Below are 11,462 nucleotides of genomic sequence, written 5' to 3' on the forward strand. Positions count from 1 at the left end.
GGATAACCACCCTGCCCCCCTCTGCCAGGCCCGCCGACCCCAGGCTGCGGCCGGAGTTCCTTCCCATCCAAAATACCATCCGTTGATAAATGCAGGCAGCTGCAGCGCCATCATCCAGGCGTCCTCCAGGGAGAAGAGCCCGAGCCGGAGCCAGAGCTGGAGCCAGAGCTAGAGAGAGAGCCTGCTCGGGAGCCAGAAAAGCTCCTGAACCACATGGCCCACCCTCTTTTTATTTCCGTTGGCTCTGGTGGCTTCAGCTTCTCAGCCAATCCCGGCCTAGACTGCTGTCCGTTGCCTCGGAAACCTCCTCCTACGGCCCCTCCCACTTCTCCCCAGCGAGCTTAATCAAATCTCTATATCAGGATTACTCAACACGTATGCAATTAGGATTTTTATGTCTTCTCGAGGAAGTGACTCTTCTTCTCTCATTATGAAATGTCCCACTTGATTGCTGATAACATTTCATGTTTGAAAGCTGTTTGTCTGATATTAATATGGCTACTCCAGCTTTTTTTTAGTTAGTATTAATACTGTATTGTTTTTTTATTAATCATGTGCTCTAGAGAAACAGAACCAGTAGGATATAGATCTATGGAGAGAGAAACTGAGAGAGAGAAACGTTGTGAGATTATGAGGAATGGGCTGCCATGATGGTCACGGAGGCTGAGATGTCCTGCGACCTGCTGTCTGGACGCCGGAAGGCCCAGGAAGGCTGCAGGTGTAATTTCACCCAAGTCCAAGAGCCTGAGAACCAGGGGAGCCTGTAGTGAAACCCACACCCACACCGGGGAGGGCCGCCTGCTCTGGTGAGACTCCCGACTCCAACGCTGGGATGCACCCTCGCAGACACACCTGGAAGGAGTGTGGAATGCGGGCACCTGTGGCCAGTCAGGCCGACACAGGAAACTAAACCCCCTCCACGGTCTGCTTGTCTTTTTCCTTAACCTTTCAATCTCTATATTTAAATTGTGTTTCTCACCTTGGGGTTGCTTACTGCGGCAAATCAGGGCAGAGGACAGTTTCAAGAAATCAATGAAGGTGGTTCGTTTTCCACATCGTGGGGTCACCTCTAGACGTGTTTGGTTTCTTCTCCTTCTTCCTCGCTATCTTATTGGTCTGGCCACCAAGGCTTGACCATATTCCTTCTAATTGACTTTTAGTTTCGTACTCTTCTCCATCGTCACTCCAGTTAGATTCCTATGGTCTCATTCCAGACTCTTCAGAACTGCTCTGTCCAAATCGAACCATTACAACGACCAAAAAGCAAACAAAAATTGGGCTGGGGCAGAGAGAGGGAGAGGACCCCGCAGGAGGAAACACCTAAAGCATGTTTCTGGAAGAACTGGGGAGAGCAGGGTCTTCGTTTTTATGCAGTCCGACAATCTCTGCCTCTTACTTAGAGGCCTTAACCCATTTATAACCAATGAAATGATCGATAAGCTTGGGTTTAAAATAGTTTATTTATTTATTTTTAGAAAGAGGGGAAGGGAGGGAGAAAGAGGAGAAACATTGATCGGTTGCCTCTCACATGCCCCCCAACCAGAGGCCTGGCCCACAACCCAGTCATGTGCCCTGATTGGGAATCGAACCAGCAACACTTGGCTCGCAGGCCGACGCCTGAACCGTTTTTAAGTGCCCGGTTCAGGGGCTCTGAGCACATTCATGTCGCTGGGGCACTGTCGCCACCACCTACCTCCAGAGCCTTTCATCTCGCAAAATGGGAACCCTGTCCCAGCTGAACACCACTCCCTACCCCCCAGCCCAGGCCCCCAGATGGGGGCGCTTGGCTGGGGCAGACGGGCCTGGCCGCAGGTGTATGGGACAAGGCTGTGACGCAGGCCCGGAGTCAGGAGCCCCGGAGGCGGGACCTGGGAGCATGCATCTCACGAGCTTCCCACAGAAGCGTGAAGGCGGTGATTGCCGTAAGTGGTGGCAACGTGTAAATATACATCTCCCTAAGTATAGCATGTAATTAACGAGGATGCAGAGGCTGGGAGGCACTTATCTGTTGTTACTCAAGAAGATTCGGAGTCCATCCGGCCGGGTTCGCGGTGAGACCGATGAGGCTTAAGCCTCCGGAGCAGGGACGGAGATCTGCAGAATGTCCTGGGGGCGGGGGAGCAGGGGGAGTCTGGGCTGTCCCCAGGAAGCACTTCCGTGTAAGTGGGTCTGGTATGTTGCTTAAAGGGACACCAGTCTGCCAACACCCCTGGTTTGATGGGACTTACATTTTTGTTCTGGATAAGTAGTCACCTTCCTACCAAGTCTGTGCTCACCATTTTATATTAGTTTTCTTACAGAGGGCCTCAAAATGGAGTCCTCACAAAACCTGGGCCTCTTCTGATTTCTGGGGTCTAGGACAATTCCTTGTTCTTTAAGGACATTGTCCTGGGCTCCCTTAGGTTTATTTGTTTTTTTTTTTAAGTTGTCTTGTCCTTTTATTATTATTATTGTTATTTTATTTTTTAGAGAGGGGGAGGGAGGAAGAAAGAGAGGGAGAGAAACATCAATGCGTGGTTGCCTCTCACACGCCCCCACCTGGGGACCTGGCCCGCAACCCAGGCCTGTGCCCGGACTGGGAATTGAACCTGTGACCTTTCAGTCCACAGGCCAGTGCTCAGTCCACTGAGCCCCACCGCCAGAGTCCCTTGAGCTTGGAACAGACAGAGCACCAGCACCGGCGGCTGCGGGGCCCACTGTTCACAACAGAGCCAGCAGGGGGCCCAGACTCGGCTTGGCCACTCCTTCCTTAAAAGCCTCTTTAACACGTGGGATCCGAAGAGCAGCCGCTCGGCCCTGCTCTCTGCTGCCCCCCGGTGGATCTTGGGTGACAAGACACCACACGCACACAGGGCGTTTCCCCCGGTAGCTTTCTCACGCTCCTGAAGCCTTTCAAAGCTTTAATGTAGCTGCTTAAAACGCCTGGGGCCTTGCCAAGGCCTCCAAAAGCCAGAGTGAAACTGGTTACTCCCTGGGAACCCTCGGTAGGTGGCTGCCTTCTCCCCCAAGGTGCATGCCTGGGCTGCTCTCTGCAGGGCCACCTGAACGCACAGGGACACACGCACCCCAGAGACAGGGCCACACCAGAAGGGGCCCAGCTGAGAAGTAAAGCCAAGGAAATAATACCTCTGGGTGGCTTAGTTCTTCCCTGGGCTGGCTAGAGCAACCCAGCGTGTTCTTTCAAAGTAAATGTGGCCCTGATGTTTGGATTGGAGCTCACTGCATGGGGAAGGTCGCCTCAATCCCACCACGTGCTCCAGAGTGGTCACCCCAAAGCAGGGTGGGGAGGGCTCTGCGGAGCCCCAAGTTTTCCCAGACTGTGTTCATTCTGCCGCTGTCCCAGGTGACCCAGTGGGAGACGCAGCGGCAGAGTCTGGGCTTGGCGGGCAGAGCAGAGCAGAGCAGTTTGTAAATGTTTATTAGCGGTCTCCTCGGCAACCTGCTCTTTAGCCTGGCTCACGAAAATGAGATCCGACCTCCTGGAATGAACCGCTGCCAGGCAGACGGGTGGGGCCCAGCTCCAGCCTCAGTCCCCCAGACAGCTCAGCCCTCTGATTGTCCTGGGTCACTGAATCATGTCACCCACTGGTTTATGAGGAACACAGGGCCCTTTCCTCAAATCAAGCGTGACAGCCAGCCAGTCATGGGACCTTGCAGAAAGGGGTCATAGGAACTGGCCCTGGGCACTATGTGGGCCTTATTCAGTATCATGAAATGCTCCTGTGTGAGGCCGCCTCCCTCCCACACAGAAAAAGCCCGAGCAGCCCTGCGCTCACCTTGGGCATCAGATAGAGCTCTGGGAACACCAGGGGAGCTGCCAGGAGGACGGAGGTGTCAGCAGGTGCCCTGTGGAGGAGGATGTTGGTGTCCCTATTTCACAAGCCCAGTCCGAGTGCCAGCCCAGGCCTTCTGGGCAGCTCTTGCACATCCCTGCTGGGAAGCTGGCTTCTTGCCTGGGGCCCAGAACCTCACCTGTCTGGGCTGACCTCAGCTTCCTGCCAGAGCAGGCTGGCTGCCTGGCTCAGGTGCTCTGGAAGGCCCGACCCTGTGAGTCACTGGTCTATCTGCTCACCTCCTCCCTGATGCTTGCGTTGTAGCTGGGTTAGGGTCAGGTCACCGAGAGTCAGAGCCTGGACCCCAGACAGGGCTCAGCAGCGAGATTGGCAGATCCGGCCGGAGCGAGGCCGGGGGCCTCTGGATGGTATGTTCTTACAGAGTTTAAGCCTATACTGAAAATTCTCAGTGGACTGAGCACCAGCCTGCGAACCAAAGGGTCACCAGTTTGATTCCCAGTCGGGGCACAGGCCTGGATTGTGGCCAGGTCCCCAGTTGGAGGCACACAAGAGGCAACCAGATATCAATGTTTCTCTCCCTCTCTTTCCCTCTCCCTTTCTCTTCCGCTCTCTATAGAAAGAATTTGAAAACCTTGAAAAAAAAAACAGTCCCTGAGGGGAAAAGCAGCAGCAGCCAGCTCCCAGGAGGAAATTCCAGCTCACATAGGGCCAGAGGCGGATTAAGGTTGGTTGAGGCCAGTTGAGGCTCCCAGCACAGAAAATATTGGGCCCCTTAAAAACAGAGAGAGACAGGGAAAATAAAAATACATGGTTTTGTGGAGCCCTTCAGAAGTCGGGGCCTAGGGCACGCGCCTGGTGTGCCCGCCATTAAATCCGCCCCTCTGCATGGGGCACACATGGGGGTGTGGGCTGAGGGGTTACCTGTCCCTCCTCTCCCCTCGCTTCCTTCCCTCCTGGCAGCTCAGCAGAGCAGCCCCCAGCCTTTGGGAAGTCTTGGGCGGGAACTTGGGCAGAAACTGCCTTCCCTGCTTTGCTCTCCACACCCCTCTCCCGCCTTTTGTCCTCCTGGGAGCCCAGGGAGCTCAGGCCAGGCCTGGAGTAAATATTCAAACGGATAGTAGGGGCCCCGAGGTTCGATACATCATGGTCTGGGCACATCCCCTGCTCATTAGTCCACCGTCTTTATTGAGCACCCAGTGGGACAGAGGTGCACCCGGTCCCAGCCCTGCCCTCTGGGAGTTTACAGTCCAGCCAGCTGGGCCCAGAGAGGGGGTAGGACAAGACACCTTGCTGGGGGCTCACCCTGTGGTCTTAGCAGTGACTTCTTCAGTGACACCCACAGCTTCCCGTGCCATGCCATCCAAATCAGTGCCGAGGTCATCATGGGTTTAGGGACACCCTCCCACCCCCCGACCCCCATCAACTCTGTCTTCTCACCCCTAGTGCTCTGGTTCCTCACATAGGCTGTTGGATTAGGTACTGGGGGGAGGACTCCCACCTTCTCCAGGATGCTCAGGGAACCCTCATGAGATGGTGGGAACACGTCCGAGAGTGGGGCTCCCGCCTTGCCTCAGGCACCCACTCCTGGGATCCACAGGCCCCTCCCTGAGTCTTCACAGGCCCTTCTGACTTCCATGGGGGAAGGAAGGAAAGTCCTAGGAACCACGTGTTTCCGGGAAGCTGTCCTGAAGAGCAGCAGCAGGGAGCAGTTCTCAAGAGAAAAACGAGGGGAGGTGTTTCCTGGTCCTTCACCTGCTGGCATTCCGTGAATTTCTGCTGCTCCGGGACAGGGGCCCTGTCCACCTTCCACAGGCGCAGTCTCCATACTGGGCCTCCTTGTGGCCACAGGGCACCCTCCCTCTCCTCCCACCCCTTCCTCACGCCTGGCACATAAACCGGGCTCAATTAACGCGTGGGGAAGTAAATCGGCCCCAAGCCCACCTAGCGAAGCCCCCACCCCTAACGGCATAGAGCCCCAGCAGCACCCAGTCCCTCTGAGTGGAGGCTTTGGACAGGAGAGCCCAGGAGTGGAGGGGATGGCGCCCTGGCCTGTAGAGTCCCCTGGCTCATTGCTTCTGTCTTCCCAGAGGTTCCCAAGCAGAGCTGGTGAGGAGTCAGGCCCAAGAAGGGCCAGAAGGGCAGTGCCCAGAGCAGATGTCTGCGCCCGGCTCAGGTGAGCTCCTGACCCAGCATTTGGGCGGGCACCAAAGCTGGGACAGGTGCATTGGCTGTCTGGGTGGCTGGGACTGGCCTAGGTCTAGAGCCACTTCCACCAGTGGGGTTGCGGGGCTTCATCCTCCCCTGCAGCCGCCTGCCCCTTCTCCTCCAGCCCAGACGACCTCAAGTTGTGGGGGTTAGGCAGGGCCTCTCCTCTTATTTCCTCTAACTGAGTTTCCCTGGCCTTCAGTCTGCCACATAGATCACAAAGGTCCCCGGCTCCGGCCTGGCTGTGGGTGCTGGGCTGATCCCTCCGTGGGAACAGCAGTTACTATCAAGAGCTTCCTCTGTCCCCAGGGGCAGTCAGCAGGATCGTGGACGGGCCTGGGGGCTACCAGGGCCGCCAGAGACTGGGGCCGCGGGGAGGCGCAGGAGGCGAGGGGACGGGGGCGGGCGGTGGGGAGGGCGGGGGCGGGCTGCAGGAGTGGGCAGTGGGCTCGCCGTCGGGGGTGGCTCCGGACGCCCTCCGCCGCAGGTGCTCCAGCAGGCGAGCGCTCAGGGCGGGCTCCAGGACGCGACAGGCGGGCAGCACGTGGGTCAGGCGCGCCAGGCAGGCGCGGTAGCCCTCGCGGTAGCTGTCGGAGGGCGCTACGGGCAGAGAGGCACATGAGGCTTGAGCGCGGCTCGGGGTGAGGCTCCGAGTCAGGCCAGGCGCAGGGTGAGGTGCAGGGCTGGGGCGGGGCCACTCACCGGGCGCTGCCTCCAGGCAGGAGGACGCAGGCAGCTCCTGCAGGAAGCGCACGGTCATTTCCAGGATGTCCGCCTTCTCCAGCTTCGAGTAGCTGGAGCTCTGCGACAGGCCACCAGGGAGAGTGACAGAGAAACGGACAATCAAGACAGATCTCCGGCAGGCTGCCTGAGCACCTAGCTCTTGCCAGGAACTGGGTGCCGCGCGCGCGCACGCGCCACGGACTGCGGAAGGTGGGCTCCCCTAGGCCAGCCCCATCCGGGAACGGCCTTGGGCGTTGCGCGGAGCCTCTTCGTCCGGTTCCGTGACTCCCGCCCTCCTCGCTCGGCGCCCCAGGACTCCCACAGCGACGCCCCAGTGCCGGGTGCTCACCTCCCTGCCCAGCAGCGGCAGGATGATGCCCTTGAGCTGCCTCAGGCTCTCGTTGATGCGCGCTCGGCGGCGTTTCTCCAGCAGAGGCTTCAGGCTCTGCGGGCGGGCGCAGAGGCGCGGTTACGCGGGTCGCAGTCTTTGCCCCCAGTCCCCAGTCCCCAGCCCCCGGCTCCTACCTTCCGCAGCTCCGCCGGGTCCCCGGCTCTCCGAGGCAGCCCCATGCTCGACGGGCAAGAGGCACCGCTACGGGCCCGGCGCGTGGGAGACCTGTGCCCTCCCCGACGTGGAGCAGAGACCGGGATCCGGAGGGAGGGCCCGTCAGTGCGCTGTTGGAGCCGGCGCCAGTGGAGAGCGCCACGCCGGCCGCCCGGCTTTAAGGAGGCGGCATCTTCCGCCCCGCCCTGTCCCGCCCAGCGGAGTCAGTTCGCCTTCGGGTCCCACCTCCTGCTTTTGTTCCTGCCGGAGGGGGAGGGAGAGGGGAAGACCGGAGTCGGGGTGAATCTCACTCCAGCCCTTCGCGTCCCATCTGCGGCGGGGTCGCGGGCACCGAGCGCCCCCCCAACACCTGCAGGGGTGTGTGTGGGTGCCATCGCAGCCGTAGCGGCCCTGACCCAGCGGGCGGGAGGGGCAGGGGTGAGGCCAGGCCTCGCCACCCTCGGGCGGCTGTCCCTCCCTGTCCAGCACCGCCCTCTTCATTCATTCCTCTAAGCCCCTCCTCTGAGCCCGCCCTAGCTCCGGGCAAGGCGCCGGGTGGCGGCAGGACCCCCAAGGCCCAGGACTTGGGCCGCTCCCACGCTAGTTTCTACTACCAGGAGGGACTCACCCTGCTGGACAGAGGGTCTGAGCAGGAAGGAGAGAGATCGGAGAAAGGTCTCCATGTGCTCCTGCCCTGGCCGCTGGGAACTGGCCGAGGCTGGGAGAGGCCCAGGTTGCTGGGCTGCCCGGCGGGGCTCCTGGGACCCCGCGAGTTAGGGCCCATCTGGATCCCCACCCTCGGTTTTGAACGGGGAACCTGAGGCTCAGAGAAACCAGGCAACCCAGGAGCCCTCGGAGGTCATTTTCATTTCAACCGGCACCAGCTCCGTCCCCACCCCCGGGGCAGGCTGAGTTCACGTGACAAGCAGGACGAGGAGGTCTTGGGTGCGGGCTCCCTGCTGCCGGCCTGGGCCCCAGCGGCCGCCGGCCCCGCCACCTCGCCGCGTGGCGGTTGCTGCCGCAAACTAGCTGGGCGTCCTCCACCCATCTGTTCGGGGCCGCCCGCCCCCCAACCGGCTGGCGGGACAACGGCCACCCTGGCGGTACGACCTGCCCCGCCAACCCACGGGCGCATGAGGGTGGCCGCACCGAGCCAGGCCTGGAGGAACCACCCCGGGGCCGAGCCAAAACCGGCGCTGTCCAGGGTGCTGGGCGAGCCTAACCGCCCCGTCCTCTGCCTCCGTTCCCCCCCGTCCCCGTCAACCACATCTCGGGTTCCATCCCCTCGCGCGCCCGCAGTGCGCCTGCCGCGCGCTCCCGCAGCAAGGCCGGAGACCAGAGAGGCCGTCAGAAAACCAGCCTGGGTGAGAGGGAGCTCCCGCCCCACAGTACCTGTCTGGGACGCCAGGACGCCATTCACGGAGCCCACGCTGTGCTCCAAGGGCAGAACCAGGCGCTTTGGGGCTCTCCCCTCCGTGAACCCCCATGACAGCCCTGTTTTATGAGTAAATCATGCAATACACTTGGCCCCTCAGGGCCTGGGGGCGCCTCGGCCCCCGTCTGCCTTGCATCTTTGAGCCTAGGTACTATGGGGGCTCAGTGAGGGACTAAGGACTTCGTGGGTCACTCGCTGGTGTCCCACATGTCACCCCACCCGCCCCAGGCACACTGGCTCCCTCAATTCTGTGCCCGCAAACCCACCCTGCACCAGCCTCTACATCCTCCTGGGAGAAGGGGCTGGAGAGGAAGGTTCCTCCTAGAATCCCACTCCATGCCGGTGGACCTCCATTTGAAGACCTGGATTGGGGGGAGAAAACTCCCTTTTCAATGCCAGTGACCCCAGATGTTTTAGTCTCTCCTCCATTCTCCCATTGCTGTGACAGACTGACCAGGTAATACACCTTGGCTTTCCACTGAAGAATCCTGGGGGTGGGGACAGTTTGCTGGTTACCTGGAGGAAGGATTCATTTACAATCTGGGGAACTTGGTAAGTCAACGGAGTGTGCAGGCTGTGTGGGTTCAGATTTTCAGGAAGCTGGGGCCACTTAGGGTACAGCAGGGACAACTCCACCTCTGGGCCCTGCCATTGAGTGCAGGGAGAGGACTGGCAGAGGGCAGGAGGCTGTCGGGGTGCCATGGGCAGAGGGAACTTCAGGTGCAGAGAGGTGAAGGGCACAGCAGCATCAGCCAGAGTGAGCTCTGCCCCTTCCCATGTGAGTCACCCCGGGCAAGATACACTAGAAAATAAAACAAACCGAAACTTCCTCTGCCTCGGTCTCTCCAGCTATAGAATTGGGATAGTGGCTGCACCCGTCTCTTAGTGTCCCTGTGGGGTTAAATGTGCGGGTGAAGCTGGCATAGTGCCTGGCAAGTGGCAGGACGCCCATAAATGTGTCCTTGCTGGCATGCGCAGCTGGGGAGGGCCCAGTGGAACCGCGGGAGCCCAGGGAGGATGGAAAAGGCCTAGATCTCAGCCCAGGTCTGAGCAATGTCCTTAACGGAGTCTGAGAAGATGACCAGCAAGGATGGGTGCTCACGTGTGGCTTTTATGGAGACGTCCCTACTGGCGGGGGAGGGGTTCAGGGCCTCTTGCTTTGCCAAACGCCATCGCAGCCGCCCGCCCCCTGGCCCTGGTTCCCAAAATGACAAAACCATGGGATGGAGAGGGTGTCGGGGCCAGGAGAGCCACCTGGGGAGTGAAGGCCATGGATTGCAGGATACAATCTTAGTTATGGAGGAGGCACGGGGAGGGGCGCCCACGGCCACATTTCAGCTCTTTGTCCCCACGGCGCCCCTGCCACCCTCGGGCTTCAGGGCGCACCCGCCACTGTGTGGGCTGGAGAGGTGCAGCTCCGGGGGGCCTCAAGAATCAGACAAAAGGCCCAGGTTGCCAGGATAAGGCTCCTCCCTCCCCTTGCCCGCAAACCAGAGTGGCCAAGGGTCCCCTGGAGGGAGTAAGGCTGGTCTGGCCAGTCAGAAGTCACTGGAAACCCACCCCAACACACCCCAGTACACGGGCACAGCCGCTCTGGCGTTCAGGGTGCCTTAGAGCTCCAAAGGTGGTCGCATACAGCGCCATCGCGCGGTGGCCCCAGGAATTACCGTACCCGCCGCCGCCCCAGAACCCCACGCCAGGACTCCCGTTGTTCCTGGAAGCAGCTTCACTCTGCGTTTCAGCGCTGCCCTGTGCGGGTGCGGGCTGGCTAGGTGCCGGGTGAAATAGCCCAAGGCCGGGCCCCTCGGGGCTCCTGTGAGAGGTGGGGGTTCGGGGGAAGCAGGGCACAGGCCGTTTCCGAGTCACAGGATGTGCTGCTGTGCTCGCCCAGCTCCGCAGCCCCCACAGCCCCGCAGCCCCCAGCTCCTGGCAGCTCTCCCTGTGTCCAGCCCGCTGTGCCTCCCTCCAGCTCCCAGCGAGGGCTTCGGGCCAGGCACGTGCGCTCTCCTGGCCAGCTGCCCTCCTGGAGCCTCCCTGCGCCCTTCGTGAGGGGTTCTGGCCCCACGTTCCGGGTCACTGCCCTGGCGAGCCTTCCCGCTGCCATCAGCCTGGGCACCCCTGCTTCTCCTTCTCCCCATCTGGCAACCCCAGTCCCTCAAGCTCACGGTTAACGCCCCCCACCCCAGACGGCAGCTCTGGGTGCTCCCTGAGCCCACCTCTCCGGACCCAGAATCCTTCTCTCCCTCCGTCCCTGCGAGGACTGAGGGCTGAGCGCCAAGCGCCAGCTGCACCCACTGGGGCCTAGGCCCAGAGCTCCTGGGGACTGAGGCCTGCTCCTGTCTTGGGCCTCTCCCCTTGCGATTCCCCCTAACTGAACCACCCCTTTTACCGCTCAAAACCCAGCCCAGGACACTTCCCCAGATGGAGCTTTAGGAGTCAAGTCCCTGGCCACCTGTCTGTCTCCTAAGCAAGGGCATCCAGCCCGCGGGGCGGGGCGCAGGGCAGACTGGGCGGGACGTAGGTGGTGCGGGGGGCGGGCCGAGGCTTAAGGCCGGTGCCGCGGGGTCCCGGGCCCAGAGCGCAGCGGAGGCGGAGCGGAGCGAGCGAGGCAGTGCGGAGCTAAGGCCGAGTCGGCAGCCGCCCCGCCTCCCAACTTGCAGGGCCCCGACGGCCGCGCCGCGGGTCTCCGGGTGTCCGAGGCCAGGCGCATGGCGCACGGGGGAGCGCGCTGAGCGCCGGGCGCGGAGCCGCGGGCGGCACG

General features: G+C 61.0%; 2 protein-coding genes across 2 annotated transcripts in view; both read right to left on the reverse strand.

Moving 5' to 3' along the window:
* Positions 1-188, reverse strand: part of ACOT7 (acyl-CoA thioesterase 7) — a 70,970-nt gene extending 70,782 nt beyond the window's left edge. Inside the window, exon 1 of the mRNA XM_090268505.1 lies at positions 77-188. Within this exon, the coding sequence (XP_090124631.1) occupies positions 77-114 (38 nt within the window). The 5' untranslated portion in view covers positions 115-188. The remainder of the gene's footprint in view (positions 1-76) is intronic.
* A 4,795-nt stretch (positions 189-4,983) lies between these two features.
* HES2 (hes family bHLH transcription factor 2) lies at positions 4,984-7,467 on the reverse strand. Its single transcript, XM_090268508.1, has 4 exons — positions 7,248-7,467; positions 7,072-7,167; positions 6,702-6,801; positions 4,984-6,599 (listed from the first exon to the last, which is right to left on the reverse strand). The coding sequence occupies exons 1-4, from the start codon at positions 7,290-7,292 to the stop codon at positions 6,343-6,345; spliced, it is 498 nt and encodes a 165-aa protein (XP_090124634.1). The 5' UTR covers positions 7,293-7,467; the 3' UTR covers positions 4,984-6,342.
* Positions 7,468-11,462: the final 3,995 nt, after the last annotated feature.

Source organism: Furipterus horrens, unplaced genomic scaffold, assembly GCF_987537825.1.
Source record: "Furipterus horrens unplaced genomic scaffold, mFurHor1.1.pri manual_scaffold_3, whole genome shotgun sequence".
In the NCBI taxonomy this organism is placed as follows: domain Eukaryota; kingdom Metazoa; phylum Chordata; class Mammalia; order Chiroptera; family Furipteridae; genus Furipterus; species Furipterus horrens.

Excerpts from the sequence above, each read along its gene's own strand:
- HES2 (XM_090268508.1), bottom strand. The coding sequence starts at position 7,292 with ATGGGGCTGCCTCGGAGAGCCGGGGACCCGGCGGAGCTGCGGAAG. Across the intron at positions 6,802-7,071 it reads TGCCGCTGCTGGGCAGGGAG|AGCTCCAGCTACTCGAAGCT; the intron begins GTGAGCACCCGG and ends GGCCTGTCGCAG. Across the intron at positions 6,600-6,701 it reads CTGCCTGGAGGCAGCGCCCG|CGCCCTCCGACAGCTACCGC; the intron begins GTGAGTGGCCCC and ends CTCTGCCCGTAG.